Genomic DNA, 19,294 nt, shown 5'->3' on the forward strand with positions numbered 1-19,294 from the left:
TCTTGGACTTGCCTTGTGGCTCAGCTGGTAAAGAATCCGCCTACAGTGCTGGAGACCTGGGTTCAGTCCCTGGGTTGGGAAGATTCCCTGGAGAAGGGAAAGGCTACCCACTCCAGTATTCTGGGCTGGAGAATTCCATGGACTCTATAGTCCATGGGGTGGCAAAGAGTTGGACATGACTGAGCGACTTTCACTTCACTTTACAACCATCACCATGAGGTAAGTTTATTAATTCAATTTTGCAAAGGTAAAGAGGAACAGATAAAATAATTTTCCCAAACCCCATGATTCATAAATGGCAGACATATGATTTGAACCCAAGTATCTCGACTCTTGACAGAATTGTGTACCACAGCAAGAAACAATAGGAGAACAGCAAACTGAGACATGATAGGGTAGGTCTGTATGTGCAAATGGAAAAGCTCTTCCAGAACATTGCTGGTACAAAGGGACGGTGCTAAATAGTATTAAATCTTAAAAACAGACTCTGTAAAAATACAAAAGCCCAAAACAAACCTATATATTGGATATAAATATATCTACATATAGGAATTCATATCAAAACATTACCGTTGGTTATCACTGAAGAGGGCAGTGGGATGCTGGAGACAGAAAAGAGGGTATCTCAGTTCACACCCTATAATTTACATAGAATCTGAATAACTTAAAAATATGCATTGTAAAGAAATAAACTGGTGGAAAATGAAAAGCAAAATACTTAGATGCCCAAAATTAAAGATGAAAATTTAAAGTTGCTTCTAAAAATATGTATTATAAAGAAATAACGTGATGGAGGGAAAAAGGAAAAAGCAAAATGCCTAGATGCCAAAAATCAAATATGAAAATTGAAAGTTCTGAATCACTCCTGCATCTTCATTTTGTCATCACTTAAGGATATGGATAGTTTTCACTAGTTTTCACATCCTTTCCCAATTGGGGAGAGAATGTAGCACATGCTTTTCTCAAAAATAGTGTGGATAAGGGAACTTTTTCAGAATATATGTGTATTCATGGTTCATATATATCCCCCTAAGTCCTGTGTGATCTTTAAAAAATATCCTAATTACAAACTATTTCAAGTATGCTAAAATCTGGAGTAAAACTTGTTTTCAAACCAGTTTGTAAAAGAAATGACTACAAATGCAATTGATTCTTCCTATAAATTTCCCCAATCCAGTCTTCATTGCTTGATTCCCACTAGCAAACATGTATTCTATTTTTTCTGTATTTATAGCCATAATACATAGTATCACTTTGCATTTTTTTTATTTTATATAACTGGCATCATAAAACAAGCATTGTTCCACAACTTTTCTTCCTCATTATTTTTGAGATGTATCCATGTTGATATGCATAACAACTATTCATTTTGACTGTTGTATAGAAATCTATTGTATGAATACACTATCAGTGTTGAGTGCCAGTTAGAATTCATTTCTGCTGCTTATGTCTAAGGCTGCCATGAACATTTTTATGTCTCAAGCACACACATAGCACTTCTTAGGTGGAGCTAGTGTTAAAGAACCTGTGTGTCAATGCAGGAGACATAAGAGATGCGGGTTCGATCCCTGGGTTGGGAAGATCCCCTGGAGGAGGGTGTGGCAACCTACTCCAATATTCTTCTTGCCTGGAGAATCCCATGGACAGAGGAGCCTGGTGGGCTGCAGTCCATAGGGTTGCAAAGAATCGGACATGACTGAGCAACTTGGCATGCACACAAGCACACACATAAGTACTTCCTTAAGGTAACATGGTAAGAGATCTTTAATTTTATTAAATATTGCACATTTGATGGTTGTGCCAGTTTACTTTGCCACCAACAGTTAAAAAAAGTCTTTATTACTTCACTGTCCTTGACAATACTTGCTATTTTGAAACTTATATTTTGGGTGTGATGTGGTACACTTCCTTGGGTTTGTAACCTGTGTTTCCTTGATTATTAGTGCAGAGTATTTTTTCCATATGTTTATTAGCCTTTCAGATTTCCTCTTGTAAGAAATACCTTTGTTTTCAGCATGTGCGTATTTCTACTGGGTAGTAGTTTCATGAATCTTGGGGATTTTTACATTTTTATAAATTAATCCTTATATACAATAAACACTTTGTGGGTTATTTTTTCACTTTTATAGTACTTAATGTACATATGCATTTTAATATTTATAAATGTATCTCTTATGACTGTGCCTTTGTCTTATTTAAATAATTTTCCTATTCTGAGGTCTGAAAAATGTTGAATATATTCATTTAAGTTTTAAAATCTTAATCTCAAAACTTTAACTCAAATATATTTGTTCATAGTTTGAGGTACGAATCCAAATTTATTGTTTTCCAAGAGGATAATCAAACACAATTTTTCAAAAAAGTCACTCCTTTCCCTATTGGTTTATAATGATGTAACAGGTTTCCATATATGTAGGTCTCTTCAAGTCTGATTCAAGGTAATAGCAGCAGTATTTAACTTAATGTGTACTTTCCCTGTGTCAGAAACTCTGCCAAGCATGTTTTGCATTTTGAAGTTAGAATGTGTGGGCTTATATACACTAGTTATGGTGGTGGTAGTGGTTTTGGAGTTTGAACATGTGGGCTTATGTATACTAGAGAGCCCTGATAAATGTACGGTCTCAGTATAATGTTTACTGGCTGGTGGAGATGAAATCAGGTGAAGGGTAGAAATATCTGATTGACACACACTACATTTAAAAAAGCGTTCCAAATATGTAACTTGCTTTTATTAAACAGGGGAAAATCAACATATTTTCCAAAGAGGCAGATATCCCAGTAACTAACATAATATCAGTTTGTTTGACAAGGCATTTAGAATAAGCAAGCAATTAAACTCTTCAGGTAGGAACCAGGACATCAACAAGCTCCAGACCCCAGAATCGTTTTAAGCCAACAAGTTAGGCATTGTTTTGCTTAAGAATTTTACCTTTAATGTAAATATATATTATTTAGAATATTAGCTTCTGAACTACATAATGACTTTATCACTTTAATTAAAACCAGGATTTCTGAAACCTCCAAGTAATCTTCAAAGTTTTCCAATATGGACATAAACTAACCCCTATTCTTCTCTACATATCGAATTTGAAATAACTGTCACAATATATCAACATTTTCACAGGAAGATTTTTAAGGCTTCTGGCACATAAAATGTGTAAAATCTGTGTGACAATAATGTTATAATTATATACAGAAAATATTTAAAATTCTCCTTGAGCAATTTAAGTTCTAAAGATGAAAAAACGTAAGTGTCCTTGTTAATAAAATATTAAAATACTATGAGCTTTTCCATAAACTTGACACTGATTTTGTAATTACATAAAGAATGTGCAAGATAAGACCTGCACACTAAGTGATTCATCATTGAAATTAACTGTTAAACTGAATATACTTATTGATATCATTAGTTTTCTAGATCAAACTTTCAGCACAAACAGGCTTTAATATAACTTAAAAACATTTCCAATTAAACTGTAACATTGAGGCAGCAAATGTCAGATCTATGTGTGCCTAGCTATTTAGGTGTCACATAAATAAGTCTATGAATCCTAATTTATCCTTTTGTCTAAGTCACCATTATAGATAATGTATTAATAAGTGAAAAATAAATGAAATCAAAAGTGACTATTTCTCATTTGAAAAAATGAGTTATCAACACCTTGTCTTAAAGTTCTAAAGCAGCATGTTCAGTTCTTAAGGCAAAAAAGGCCAAGCTTATTATTATAAATTATAAATTCTGGTAATTCTTCTTTTGGCATTAAAAGTCACAGCACAAATTCTTATGCTTTAATAGATAATATATTAGTGTATATCTGAATATACATTTGCTAACATTCTCCATCAGTATGAAGTTGTTCTGTGCAGTAGAGGCGGTGAAGTGCGGCATGGCAGGGCAACATTTAACAGTTACCCGGGGCATCAAGGGACATAGAACGGCTGAGTCTTGATTTTCCATTCACATATATTGTATTTGGTTGAACTGTAACCTAAGAGAAAGAAACACACTTTGCAGCCATCAATGTAAAACTGGACAGCTGTCTAATTTTGAATTTTCATCAATTACCAACATTTTAATTTCTGCTTAATTGTAAATACTAACATTTAATGTTATTCAATAAATTTCAAATAATTCAGAATAAATGTTCATTCTACCATGAAATTAAAAATTAGTTATTTCCACAACAAACAAGTTAAATAATCCATTAGCACATCTTAGTCTTTACAAAATTACCAAATCAACTCAAAGGACAAGAGCATAAACAGACTGCAGGCCAAGCTGTTAAAGCGCATTTTTAGCTAGATTAATTCTGGTTCCCTCAAAGTACCTTGGAGAATGTAGAAAAACATAGTGAATCCCACAGAGCAATGAATTCTGTAATTTTCATATTGATGATATTAACTTGAAGTTACTCTCTCCCAGGTACCCCTTATTTATAAGAAAAAATAGCTTTGGTTTTTAAAAATGCCTTCATTTGAAGGGCTAAAAATGTCAAACCTGTGACTGTTTTGCCAAAACTGCAAATACATTCCTAAGTTCCAAAATTCTATGGCAGAGTTTCCTATTTACAAGCTGTAAGTAAATAAAAAACACTAAAACAAAATTTCCTAAATAGCTTGAAATTCCAACATTATTTATAAGAATGTAGAAGAAAATTATCTGGATTCTACATAGTAAGCAGGTATAGTATTTTAAAATATTCCATGTAAAATATAACAATATTTTAAGAAAAATGATTTATCTCTTGATTATAATTTGACTAGCTTAGCTTCCTTACCAAACATTATCCTCTTCTCCCAAGCAGAGAACTGAAGTACAAAAGGCCAGATTCTGCCTAGCAACAGAGTAAGTGAGTGGCAAGGAGAATAAAATTGGCAAATTTAGCTGGCTTTGGTTTCCTGGTGCTTCATTTCTTGCCTTTTACTAAACAAAGATAAGTAATCCAAACTAATCAATTTTCTTGACTACCTTAGGAACCCAGGGCAGAGTAGAATGGTTGACCGCCATCCACCTGAAACAGAACAGCTAAGGAAAAAACGTTGCCACCAGAGGAAGAACACTTGTCTGCATCCTTTTCAGTATTCATGTGGGATTACTTTCCAGGTACAGCCAACAGACAGGTAATGGCTTTTTGCTATGCGGTCTTGGGCTGAAAAGTCTGTGTGTGAGGGGTTATTTTTGTAATTCTTGCCAAAACTGCAGTTCTCACATTCTTTGTAAAGTAAAAGAAACTTTGGTTTAAGCATTTAAAAAAGATACAGATAGTTTTAAATATCTACAAGTAAAGATGCTCACTGTAACATCATTTATAGGGTAAAAAACTAGAATCCAGTTAAATGTCTATCAACAAGGAGCAAATAAGCTATGGTTATTTCACACAAATTCTGTCTTTTTTTTTTTTTTTTTTGGCTGCGCTGTAAAGCTTCTGGGAGTAGGAAATGGCAACCCATTCTTGTATTCTTGCCTGGGAAATCCCATGGACAGAGGAGTCTGGCAGGCTACAGTTCATAGGGTCACAAAGAATCCAACACAACTGAGCAACTGAGCACAAAAACACATATATATGTCTTAACATCAAACACATTTTATAAAATACTGTGCTGGATGTAGTAATGCTTTATATGAAGACAAGACAAATCACCATGATTATATGCAGGTTGAGATAGGGTAAGGTATAGGAAAAAAAAAAGCCTTCAGAAACATGAAAATTCATGACTACATTTACACTAGAGCTATCAACTGGATAATTGTTCTAATGTGAACCAACTATATAATGAAGGTTAATTGCTCAAGTATGAACAAGAGCCATAAGGCAGGTTGGTACCTGGAATTAAAGTGAACATTTGGTGCCAAAATCCAGGCACACACAGAGCCAACTTTCTGATGAACAGTCTAAACCCACTGTCAAAATCACTGGAGATTTTGTTTGGCACCATAACTGTTGTTCTATAAAAGAAATGTTAGAATTTAAAACAAACCAAGAGAAATGTTCAGAACAGCACAGAAATATGGGACTTAAGCATAAGAAAGAAATTAGCGTAAGAAAGGAAAAAAGCGTAAGAAATTAGAGCCTTGTGTCTATCTCTACCACCTTCTGCATTTTTTTGAAATATAATACGTGTACAGAGATGTGCATTGAACAGTGCAATGAAAACAGACATATATGTAGCCCATCACCCAGGTCAAGAGAAAGAATACCTCCAGTTCCCTCCTGATCTTGTTTTTATTTAAAATTTTGACTTTATCATGGATTTTTGCATTTTTATATTTAAAAATATTGCATTAAGATATATTTATCTTGAAAAAAAGAAAATAACAGTATTTATCCTGATTACTAAATTTTTTGGTTCCCTCTTAAATTGTGTTCCAGTCTTGCTCCAATAAACCTCTAACAACCCTTTTTCTTCCCCTCTGGAAGTAATCCTGCTGTGACTTTTGTAATTACTTCCCAACTTTTAGGAATAATTGCCACCTATGCATGTATCACTATATAATTTAGTTTTGCATGCCGTCAACTTTACACATATCTTTTATTTATGTCTCTATCTACATTGTTATCTTTAGTATATCTTATCCAATTTATTGCCATTTGATAGTCCACACATTAAATATACCACTATTAATTCTACCATTTTTGGATATTAAGGTTATATGTATTTGGAGCTATTACAAACAATATTCTTGAGTCATGGCACATAGAAACACATTTTTAGCATATATAACTAGAAGTGAAGATGCTAATCATGGCAGATAGATATCATAAACTCCACTAGACCCCGTGTCTGTCTTTAGAGGAAGAAAAAGGATTAAGTAAGGGATTTTCATTAAACAGAATTTAGGAGCTGGCACTGTAGAGTCAGAGCTATCAAAACCTCCTACTGAAAGGGAGAAAATTTAGATTCAATAGAACCTAAAGTAATGAGTAATAAATAGGATACAATTATAGGATCATCATTCAGGGCCTGCTTTCTGTGTTGATTCATATCCAGCTTGTTCTGGAAGCAATGAGAGCTTTATCTGTGAAGAGGCTGCCAAATCAGGGCCCATAAGACACCAAGTATACAGCTGCCTGCCTGTATGATTTTGTTGGCTAAAAGGCATTTCCAACTTAATGCACTATTTTCTGCAATTAGTTCATTGAAACTGATTATTAATAACACATCCACTGACTTAACACAAAGATACTGCAGTTATTTTCTGTTCTGCCGTGAGCCTGAGGAACCACTGTTCTCAGCCCCTGGCTCTGAATACCCAGAAGGCAAAGGCTTCATTTGACTCAATTTTGTATCCTCAGTATCTAGTAGTATTTGGTATTTTTCTGTTTTTAAAAAAATGCTTATCAAATTTACCGAATTGAGAACTTTGAAACTCTATCCTTAATTTATAAGAGTAGAAACAGGATTAGAAATAGAATTATTTTCATGAATGAGAATGTATAATTTATTTACAGGAACATATTTCCCCCCAAAAGTATAAATGTCATGACCTGCTAAATACCAATTTCAATATTCCTTTTTTGCTGCTGTTGTTTGCTGCCTGGGACCTAAACTCAAATTCTACAAATAATCTACGAAATTCAGACCTACCCCCCTGAATTATTCCTTTATGTTTCCTCCACTCCTGACAGCACACGATCTTTGCCTTGTCGCCATGTGTGCCCAGATGGGAATGCTAAGTCCTCTGGGCAAACGGCAGTCACTCGGGGCTCCACTGAAACCCACTAGGAAGCTGACTGACACTCACGAATTCCGCCCCCCCCCCTTTTTCTATCTTTGCAGCATTCCTGTTCCTTCGCAAATTTCATTTTTGTTGAGTTCAGTGATTTGCTCAACAAGTCTCTTACTCTTCTCTAAATAGCTTCTAAAATGATTAGAAAAGCAATTCACAAAATGAAATGCCTAGGGAGTCAGTGAAATAATGAGTACTTTTCTTGTCTTGGTGTTGAGGAACTTGCAACCAAGATGACTAAGGGAAGAACAAGAAAGACATTTAGGGAGACTGCAGCCTCTGGGAAGTCCAAGTCATGATGCCAGGCTTAAGGCTTCACTACATCCTGTTTCAGAGGATGAGGGCGACAAAGAGGAAACTCATCTGTAATAACCCTCTGTGATGCTTTCTGGGGTTCACCCGAGAACAGAGTGCATCACCTTGCTCTCTCACATGTCAGTAGAAGCTAGACTCTGGCAGTGCATTATTAAAACTTGAATTTCTGCATTAGGTCTCATCTAAATTCCCTAGATTTTCCCTACATTTTTTTTACTTTAGCCTGTAAAACTCCTCCCCCTTAACCTGCCAATCAGTACGGTAGTAACTGATTACTATAGGAGCCAGGGCTGAAAACTTGCAGGCTCTTATAATAGCGCAGCTTTTCTGGAGTAAAGGAGGAACTTTCTTTCCAAAAGACTCTTTCTTGCTGTGCTAACACAGTTTCTTAAAATAAGAGTCCAGGGCACTTTCTATATATAGTTATATAATAATGAGCAAAACTTGCTTTCTGCACCTGGCCCATGTTTTGGAAAATAGACCTGACATGGTTTTAAGGATGTGTAACACTCTGGGCTCTCTCAGCTTATACTTCAAAAATGACCCTTGACATAAAGGAGGAACTTCTGGCATCTTCCCTATTCAGATTTAAAAGCCAGAAAACAATTTCCCCTAAGTATTAGTTTGACAGTGTTGAAAATAAACCCAGTGTCACCCATCTAATAAAGAAAACTTACCCTTTTCAATTTGGCAGCAGCCTCTCCAGAACGAATTGCAGTCAGCAAACTCTGTCGGATCTGTTCTGGGTCAGAGCTTTGGAATGTCGAAGAACTTTGTCTCTTGAGAGTGAACGACGGGCAGTCAGTTGGAGATGGTATTTGAGGATTCTGTTCATTATGTGCAGAGTTATTTTCCTATAAAAATAAATGTGAAAGTTATATGAATACTAGGTGAAGAATGGGCCAGTGTTCAAAACACTTTCATCATCAATAGCTCTTTAAGAATCCCCATTTGCTACACTGGTGTTTTAAACTATTTCCTTATCCACTGAGTTATCTCTGATGTCAGGCTCAGCTGGAAGATAAGGGCCTTACTTTCCCTCATTTTGAACTCAGGAGGCTAAGGAAGAAAAATGATATGTCTCTTTGTTTCACAAAGCAGTGGTAATTTTACTGTCCTTGAGTAAATGAAATAATGCTGATTCCTCCAATAGAGTCGGTTAGAAGAGACAAAGTAATAATAAAAATCCACAGACTTAAAAACAAACAAACCCATTTTCATAGTTCCAATATATTAGTTTTATGAAGTTATTTTTGATGGTACAAATGGACATATATTGGCAATTTCATACTGGTTGAACCTAACACATCTAATGAAGGAGTGTTAATGACTATGTAACAGCTTATTTTGTCTTTCTGGAAGTCACTGAGACAAAGTGATGCCCATGTTTTATTTTTCCCATGAGACTGAAAATAAATATTAGAAATTTAAGAATCAAAATTTTAATTAAACTTCTTAGAAAGGAATATTTAGTAACTGATTTCACTGGCAACTGTATTCAAACAATCTTAAAAATGTCTTTTTCAAACTGCCAAATAAATATCTTTATAAAAGATGAGTTAAACAGAACTCAGGCAATGGCTCGGAAACTGTATTATCTAAATCAAGCTTCTGTTGTTTAGAAATGGTATTCCATTCCAAGGAAAAAAACACAGGCTTTGCTCCCAAGTAAAGAATTAATCTCTAATCATATATCTCTTCCTGATATGATATCAAAGTAATAAACATAAATGCAAAATATAAAGAAATATTTTTCAAGGTAAATATTGCTTTAAATTATGGAAAAATCTTTACTTGGCAACATGGTTAATGTTCTGTTACTCTGGGAGTGTTTGAAAAAATAGCATAAAAATACTTCTGGAACTGTCATACAAATATGAAAGTATTCTTTAAACACTATCAGAAAAAGTACACAATGTATTTTTTTAAAATTGCATGGGGATTATCATAATTCATACTGTGAATTGCATCCTCTGACTCTACTACTTGAATCTAGCAAATTATATCATTTAGTTGATCCAACATGAAGTCAACAAATTCTCCTTTTTGTATATCACTAAGGTTAGATGGTGGTTAAGTGATATTTTGGTCAACATACATATAACTGGAAAGTTGACACTGAATTAACAAAACGGGAAATTTAGAAAATCACATATTTAAACTGTTTTTAATTTAAATTATATATAACAGTATTTGGTAAGCTCAGGTTGAGTGTATATGATAGAAAGTGCAGAGCTGAGATATGTTTGGTTATTTTATCTAGTCTTTGATGCTGCTTATGCTTTTATATAATTAAAACAATTTATTTTGCTGTTATGGAGAACTGAAGAAAATAAACGAGAACATCCAGGAAAGTTTTCAACTTGAGAAAAGCAAAATACAGAAAACTAGTCAGAACTATAGTACATTATACAAATGTATGAGCAAGGAAACTTTAAATATGTGCTAATGAGGTGATTATATAATGACCTTATAGTAATATCTGATTAAATTATATGAATTATAATGACTGAGAGTAAATAATCAGATTCTATGTATCACTACTCATTTTTCCTCCCTACAGCATCTTCATTGTAGATTATGAATTAAGTAACACACATGGTTGTTAAACCCACTTAAGTCATGTTGTATAAGAATCCCCTGTTTTAGAAAAGGTCACATTTACCTTATCACTCACCCCTAGTTGTGGCATGTTCCCAAATGTATTTACAGAAGGGATCTTCCCTTTCTCTGCATCAGTTGGAGTTCCGGCAGAGGCACCCTTGACCTCCTCACTGCATGACTCTGCAGGGCTTTTGCTGAAAGACTGGGACCGTTTCACCACAGCGAGGGCAAACGGGGAAGGAGCAGAGCTGGCGTATGGTCGTGGGGCACCAAAGGTTTTCAGAGTTTTCAGATTTAGTGTTGCTAACTGACTCTTGGGAAGAGGGACAGGTTTGGGGGCCACAGGAGGAGGGAGAGAGGCCAAGGGAAGAGGGGGAAGGGGAGAGGCCAAGGGAAGAGGGCAGAGGGGAGAGGTCTCGGGGGGAGGGGGGAGGGGAGAGGTCTCGGGAGGAGGGGGGAGGGGAGAGGTCTCGGGGGGAGGGGGGAGGGGAGAGGCCACGGGGGGAGGGGGGAGGGGAGAGGCCACGGGAGGAGGGGGGAGGGGAGAGGCCACGGGGGGAGGGGAAGAGGCCACGGGGGGAGGGGAAGAGGCCATGGGGGGAGGGGAAGAGGCCACGGGGGAAGCAGGAGGAGGCGGCGGAGAGGCCACAGGAGGAGGAGAGGTTTCAGTAGGCTTCTGGTTGCTGTCATTATCAGTGTTTTGAACGTGTGGCTGTGGAAAAGATTGAATAGTTTTACTTAAGGGAGAAAAAGCTGGCTCTGGAGGAGGTATTGTATCTCTTTCCACCTCTTTCTTTATTAATTCCTTTGGAGTAGGATTAGAGGCAGCATGAACACTCTTGGCGGCTGCAGATGACACATAGTGATCTGAAACTCTTTTTTGCATCTGCAAGAAAAAAGCACTTGGTTTGCAGTGGGGATTTGAAACCCGCGATTTAAATTTTGATTCCAAAATATTGTTTATATCTTCCAATTTTGGTGCAAAAGGAACTGTGCCAGTGTCACTCATCATTCTGGGAGGTTTCAGAGGATTCACCACTCTGCTGCGGGTAAAGCTCTCCTCACTTTGCATCTGATGCTCTGTTCTCAGGGTAGGCTTTGATTTCAGGTCTGCTTGTGACTCCTTTGGGCTTTCAGAAATGACGAGATCTTCTGTTTGGATTGTAGTTTCTTTCACATTCTCATAAGTGTACCTTTTCCCTAAAGTGTATATCTCCTGATCATTTTTATACCCTATGGTTTCCGATTCCCAATCTTTTGATATTTCTAGGGATCGGGGAGGCACTATTTTATAAGTAGTCATCCCAATTTTGGGTATGTACTCTCTTGTAATTTCATTTGAAGGTTTTGGTTTGGGATTATAATCTTGTCTGTAAAATGGATAACTCTTTACATAAGAAGCTGCTGAATTTTTATCAGTTCCGTCTATAGGAGGCAAAAGATTGTCATTACCATGTGCACAAGTTGGATCTTTTATGGTGAGTTGCTCTTCTGTATGTACAACAAGGGGGCCCTGACTCCTGAATTCTCCTGAGATATCTATAGAATCTTGTGGGCTTAAAGATGAGCGTTGAGTTGATTTGTTGTTACTTGAAGTTTGCACACTTTCATCAACTTTGACGTCAGACAAATTCTGATCTTGCTGATCCCCATCAAAACTGTCACAGGAAGGGATTGTCTGAATTGCTGCATCTTGCATTTTTGTCTTTTCTGCACTGGGTTGAATCAGGTTTTGATCTGGTGCTGATGAAACAGCAAGATGATTTTCTTTGTAACGTCCAGCAGTATCAATTTTATATGCCTGATAATTTGATAGTCTGTCAACTTCTGTGTCCACATTGTTATTTTGGGCAACATCTGCTACAATGATTTCTGTTCTCACTCCATTTTTCATATTTTCTGTGTTTGTTGGAATGACAATTATTTCATGTTGATCTACTGAGAGAAAAAATATAAAGTATATGAAAAAAATAGAAAAGCGCAAGTTTTCAGTACCCACCCTCCCCCAAAGTGAACAGGTTGATTTGAATTCTACAGATAAATATTCAGCTCACCAATTATACAGTAATTATACAGGTAATGGCATACAGAGAAAGTGGCATGGACTTTGGGATCAGAGACCTGAGTCAGGAATCCAGCTTGACTAATTACAATCTGTATGGGCTACATCATGTTACTCACCCCGTTTGAGCCTCAGATGTCAAAAACAAAACTATGTCTTATATATCAGTTATGTAACATGCTTATTAGGATACCGTATTGCCCAAAACAAGTACTCATAGAAGATAGCTGTGATTTTAAGTAAAGACCATATCTCAGTCATTGTTAAGAATGACAAAAAGACACTGACAAATTTTAAAAAGTGTTTTTATTCTGTTTTTTCCATTCTGATTCTGTCTTTTCTATAATCCCTAGTATATTTATATTTCATACTTAGCATTTGTTAGGATTGCTTCCCTTTTAATGTTATCAGTTTTAATTACGACAGACCACAAAACCTTACCGTTAAGAGCTGAAAGAAAAACAACCTAAGTTCGTTGTCTTACTAATTAGGTGTCCTTGCTAATTAATTTTAGAGGATTTTGTTTTCGGTCACAATATAGGTCGTTTCAACTACATTGAAAACAACCAGGTGGGTTTTTATTTTTTTCTTCTGTGAGAAAAGATAATTTTTCTCGTGTCAGAATCCAGGTAGAGAAAACAAACTTCCCTCTCCCAACACTACTTTCCTCTTCATTTTAATTCAGACCTCCTGAAAACAAAAATCATTTGCCAGTGGCTAGGTTAACAAAGCAACAGTTGCCAGTCAACAACATGATGGCAAAGAGTTGGAATGAGGCATCTGGAAGGAAACAGAGGCTTACGAATGTGCACCATGTGTCTTGTACTGAGCCAAGTGATTTATATATACTGCGCTCCTCTAGTCAAGCATCATGAAGAATCATTTCTTCCAAATCACCAGCTAGCCCTCTTCTTCAAAATCCTCGGTGGCCTCTCCTTTCAGATATGACAGTTTGCACAACACAAGTAAAATGTGGGCCTTGGAAATCAAATTGTGAAAAAATGTCAAGTATTTCTCTATAGTTTTATAATCACTCACTTCCACCTATAAGATAAAGTTCACTGTCTAAAATATAAAATGGATCCTCTGTGGAAAATGAAAAAAGGAGCCTAAATGTATTTCCTTTTCTCTTGTTTATTTCTCATTTTCCACTGAATATAGATATATCCCAGTTACAGAATGGAAACACTTTCTAAAAGAAGGTAAGTCATTATAAAAATATATTTTAAATGAAATTCCCTATAATCCTAATTTATTGCTTTTAGAACTTCTTCACATTTTCTGTGGGTTATAATTACTTTACCATTATCTACTGAATTTCTCACCAAAATTTCAAAAATTTCAGTGATTGTCAGGCCTGGAAACCTAGAATCACTACTGAATTTCATTAGCTTGTCCATCCTATTGTATATATGCTGATAAGGCAAACAAAATGTCAATGAATTGACAGGCTATTTTTCAAGAATGGCCAGTAGAGGGAGAAGGTATATTTTGTACTATACTATACTTTCCCCTACTCAAAACTGACACGAACATCAACCACCTGATGAAAGGATCATTTAGATAAGTGCACTGTTTAGGTTTAAAGAAAAAAGGAGAAAAGCAGAATAAAATTAGCTCTAAGGATAACAAATTATTTTAAAAACCACCCAGAGTTGACAGTGGTCATTGTAAATCAAGTGCAAATCAAAATAAGTATATTGCAGAAATGTGCTTGGGACCCTAATACTAATATGATACCCAGATCTTTGTAAAAATGATTTAATTTTACTATGATTTTAAACAGTAAGCAGCTTTTAAATCACATCTTCTCAATAGAAATGCTATTGCCATCATAATATATGTTGTTAAAAAGCTGTGTCAGGAAGAAAAAAGGGGAAAATTATATACAAGTATATTTTGTACACTTGTATCTCAGGTTATTGACCATAAGGAAAATGAACCATTCATATTCAAATTAACCAACACATACCACATATATAAAATGACATATCTATATACATCTGTCTATCTTGTTTGTGACACTGACATAATCCAATACCTATTAGATTTATATACATATCTATATATTCCGGAGAAGGCAATGGCAACCCACTCCAGTACTCTTGCCTGAGAAATCCCATTGACAGAGGAGCCTGGTGGGCTACAGTCCATGGGGTCGCGAAGAGTCGAACATAACTGAACGACTTGACTTTCACTTCTCATTTTCATGCACTGGAGAAGGAAATGACAACCCACTCCAGTGTTCTTGCCTGGAGAATCCCAGGGACCGGAGCCTGGTGGGCTGCCGTCTACGGGGTTACAGAGAGTCGGACACAACTGATGTGACTTAGCAGCAGCAGCATATATATATCTCTATGTTTTCTATGGATCTTAACCTAGTTTTATGTACTAACATAATAGATTGGACTTCAGAATAAGCCATTTCCTTCATATTCCCTTCAAATACCATTGTGTATTCACTGCATTTCTGATTTGTATAGTATCATTTTTCTGAAATTCAATCCTAACTATATATTTTAACTGTTATCTCAGTATTCTGCTAGGTTCCATAAGGAATTCAAACAGAGTATCAGATATAATTCCTCTGATCGAAGACTGTCCAATCTAGTCAAGTAGTCGAGACACAGAACTACATGGCTTCCAGCAGTCAAGCAACAGAATAAGTGAAGTGGCAGGATTTGGATAATAGTTGAATGGGTAAAGATTGTTTTTCAGACAAAGATAATAATAAAATAACCATAGGCCTAATGATAGAACTGAGTGAAATATATACATCATGAGAAAGAATAAACTACCTTGATTTGGAGGTATGGGGGGAGGAGTGGGAAATACTGGTAAACTTTATTACATGATTAGATGGCTTGAGCCTGAAATGTCAGGCAGACAAGTTTTACCCAAGGTATATCAACTTGGCTATGAAATAAAACAGGCTTGAGTTAGGGAGTCAGTAGAAGGAAAAAGGAGAAGTAGATCATAAGTATGCACAGAGTATACATGGGTAAGATTCAGAACTAAGTTAGATAACCTCTAAGATTTAACAACAACAACATCATAACACATGGTAGTGAGACCAAATTTTGGAATCAACACATATTGAACACATACTTCCTGAGTTCAAATCTTAGGTCTACCACTTACTGTGGGACCTCAGGTGAGTTATGTAATATCTTTGTGGATCAATCATCTGTAAAGTGGGACTAAAGTAACAATGCCCATAAATGAGTTAATATATAAGATTAAATGAGCTAACATAAAGTGTTTAAGAAAGGTCCTGGGCACATAGTACGTGCTATGAAAGTGTTAGTTATTAGTGCTTATGGAACTCACCTTTCTCTTGGTTTGGGTCCAGTGACTTCAGGTTTCTTACACTGTCAACTACCATAATGTGTGGCCTTCTGTAAAAATGATATTGTATATTATATATGATACTATTCAAACACACACTCACACAGCAGTAAAACAGGCAATAATTTCCAAAGACAGACTGGAATAATCATCTTTTTCTGCCAAATACTAGAAATTTAATAGCAAAGAAAAAATACAGCTAAGAGGAAATATTAACTTTCATATGTGGCCCTGTAACAAAGCAAAATCTTAGAAGCTTGGTAAGATGGACAGTTTCCCCAAGAGAGTATCTTTTTGTTATTATCAATTATTATCTTTTAAAGATAAAGGAGCTAAATGAAATTTACTTTCATAGACATTTCCCTTACATCTGGCAAGGTCACCTTGTGGCAAGTCAGAATGTGAATTAACTTCACTGGTTTTTTTTTTTTTTTTTTTTTCCAATGATAGAGGAGTTTCATTTGGAGACAATCTCATGCAAATTATAGTAAAACTTTGATAAAATGGTTTATTTTACATTCTTGATTTCATCTTTATTCATAGTGTGGTATTTCTAACAGAATGTAAGTGTACTTTATTATAACTTTCTATTTCTAGAATCAAGGGGAAAGTGCATTCTCTGCTTCACAAAATTGACTGTAAAAATGATTAGTGGCTTAACATCATATTCTAATATGCAGAATTACTTTTAAACCAGTCAGTAAAAGTTCTTTAGGAGTATTTGGTGAAAATTGAGATTAAATATTTCATTTAGGCCAAATAGATAACAGGCAAAACAAACACAACACAAACAAAAATGCTAATAGTATTCATATAAAACAACTACATGTTACGGTTTATCTGCCACAGGGACACAAAAACCATTAGATTTGATTTTATTTAAAACCAATCACATGTAAATAGATGAATAACATTTTTTTAATGATGGTTAAAGGGATAAAGTATAAACTAAAGAAATGACTTCACTTGTGTTTCACATATCATTTCTGTATTTCAGAAGACTACTATCAGTTATACAAAGCACCACCACCACTTCTGGCATACAGACTACTTACTGTTCATCTGTGTTTCTAGTTCCTTGTTTTTCTACTTTGGAGTTTTGTGAGGACTCTCCAGTAGCACTGCCAGGGGCTGAGTCAGGATCATTTTTCAGTGTATTTATTATATCAGTAGATACAGTAGAAATGTCTTGTGACTTCGGAGAAGTATTTTCAGCCTCATCTTTAGGCATTTCACTCAGTTCTTCCTTTTCATCTATCTCTTCAAGGCTATAATCAGAGCTTATTCCAGCTACAAAGAAATGAAGATATAATCCTAAATATTAATTTGTCTCATTCATCCTATGCAATTCTGGCAAGGAAGGAATTTTTAAAATAATAGTTGGACTCTTTAAATTCTGATTCAAAGCTAATAGTAAAATACTTGTCTAATGGTGAATAATTATGTTAATGTATAATCAGATTATCTCAGACATGCATTTCTAAAAATAATATGCTTATCGCTCTAGGTTTTCTTTGTGGTAGAAAAAAGGTTATTTAAGCTTATAAACTTCAAGTTATATATTTCATTTAAGAATGTGTCTTTCAATTTAAATGACTTTTACCTTGATCCAATAGCATTAAATGTAAACAAAAAGAACACAAATATTTAGATATTCTACAAGTGTAATTACAAAGTTTGACTCAGTAGTTATCAGTACTATGATTGAGAACTGTCTGAGCATCCTTTAAAAATACTGATGTTCACCTCTACTGTACATCTGTTAAATTGGAATCTCTGAAGGACAGGACCAAGAATTTTTAAGATTCTTTGGGTGATTCTAGTGTGTAACCAAGGTTAAAAGCCACTTACTTAGATGCTTAATATAATTTTTAAGATAATAATACAATAAGCATTATGCTATGAAAATTAATTTTAATTCCTATTGAGTTTGATTCTCAGAGGCAACTTCCATTAAGTCTTCTTTTCTCTATATTATCAAAGTATAATGAGCATATACCTTTTAAGCAGATATACATACATTTCCTTCTGTCTCTTTTTCTTGTTAGTTTATTTAATATAAATGGAACCATCCTATATCTGATGTTTTCAACTTTTCTTTCTCTACTCAACTGTATCTTAAAGGCTGTCCCATATCAATACATGTGTGTGTGTGTGATTCTTTTCAATAGCTGTGGTTAATATTTTATTGAATAAAATGGTTTTATTATTATTTCTTAGTTCTAACAACAAATGGCCAACAGGGTAAAAGACAAGGAGCCATCCTAAGTGGTTAGTGTCCACACTAGTTCTGAAAGCATATTTAGACCAACGAATGAGGTTTTGGATCTCTGCTTATTTGATATAATTTAGTACCTCCACCTACACAATAGCAGCTGAACAAAGTTTAATTTTGCCCCAATTGAGGGAGGAAAAAAAGTAGTATAGCATTGAATTATAGTGATCTGCACATCTACAAAATTTAACAAAAAGTTTAATATATTTTAAGAATATTTGAAATACTTAAAATATATTTATCTTTAAGCATATAGACAGACTAGTATGCCATTTGTGATTTTTAATAAATATGGGGGATTTTAACAATGTTTTTGTTATAAATTGAAAAGTATATTACTAAGAAAAAATAAATAATTTGACTTTAAGTAAACTTATATACATAAATATATGCAGATACTTATACATATAATCTTTGTCATGACATGAAATATTTTGATGCCAATGTACAATATTATGCCTTTAAAGTAACTATATAGATATGACATCTATGTAGTAAGAGCATATTTACATAATTTAAAAAATGTATCCAGGAAAACTTAATGGCCATTATGGTTTAGATGCAAGTGTGTTTTATAGATGGCTCCTTGATATATGTTAAGCTCTTTTGAAATTATATTAACTGAGCTAACATTTAGCAAATTATTGATCTTTCTCCCTATTTCTCTCTTTACAATCACAAGTATTTTATATAGATACACAATTTTAAGCACGAGGTCCTCACTGAGAAACTGGTCCTAAAGTATGAAGAATGAGCCACATGTTTCAAAAGTCTTTTCAAATCATTTTTCTGGGGTTTTATACTTAGTAGTTATAAGCATTATATGTGTGCATGCCCCGTTGTGTCTGATTTTTTGTGAGCCCATGAGCTGTAGCCCACCAGGCTTCTCTGTCATAGAATTCTCCAGGCAAGAGTACTGGAGTGAGCTGCCATTTGCTACTCCAGGGGATCTTCCCGACCC

The 19,294-nt window shown here is 35.1% G+C and overlaps 1 protein-coding gene across 7 annotated transcripts in view; it reads right to left on the minus strand.

Moving 5' to 3' along the window:
• Positions 1-2,707: 2,707 nt before the first annotated feature.
• Positions 2,708-19,294, minus strand: part of COBLL1 (cordon-bleu WH2 repeat protein like 1) — a 166,929-nt gene continuing 150,342 nt past the window's right edge. For 4 of the 7 annotated variants that reach the window (XM_065931669.1, XM_065931668.1, XM_065931665.1 and 1 more), the window contains 5 exons: positions 17,114-17,348; positions 16,041-16,108; positions 10,710-12,586; positions 8,722-8,898; positions 2,708-3,989 (listed from right to left, as the gene is read on the minus strand). In XM_065931669.1, the coding sequence (XP_065787741.1) occupies positions 3,903-3,989; positions 8,722-8,898; positions 10,710-12,586; positions 16,041-16,108; positions 17,114-17,348 (2,444 nt within the window). In that variant the 3' untranslated portion in view covers positions 2,708-3,902. The remainder of the gene's footprint in view (positions 3,990-8,721; positions 8,899-10,709; positions 12,587-16,040; positions 16,109-17,113; positions 17,349-19,294) is intronic. The other 3 variants (XM_065931671.1, XM_065931666.1, XM_065931667.1) reach the window with 2 other exon arrangements.

The sequence above is a fragment of the Muntiacus reevesi genome, chromosome 3, assembly GCF_963930625.1.
Source record: "Muntiacus reevesi chromosome 3, mMunRee1.1, whole genome shotgun sequence".
NCBI lineage: Eukaryota > Metazoa > Chordata > Mammalia > Artiodactyla > Cervidae > Muntiacus > Muntiacus reevesi.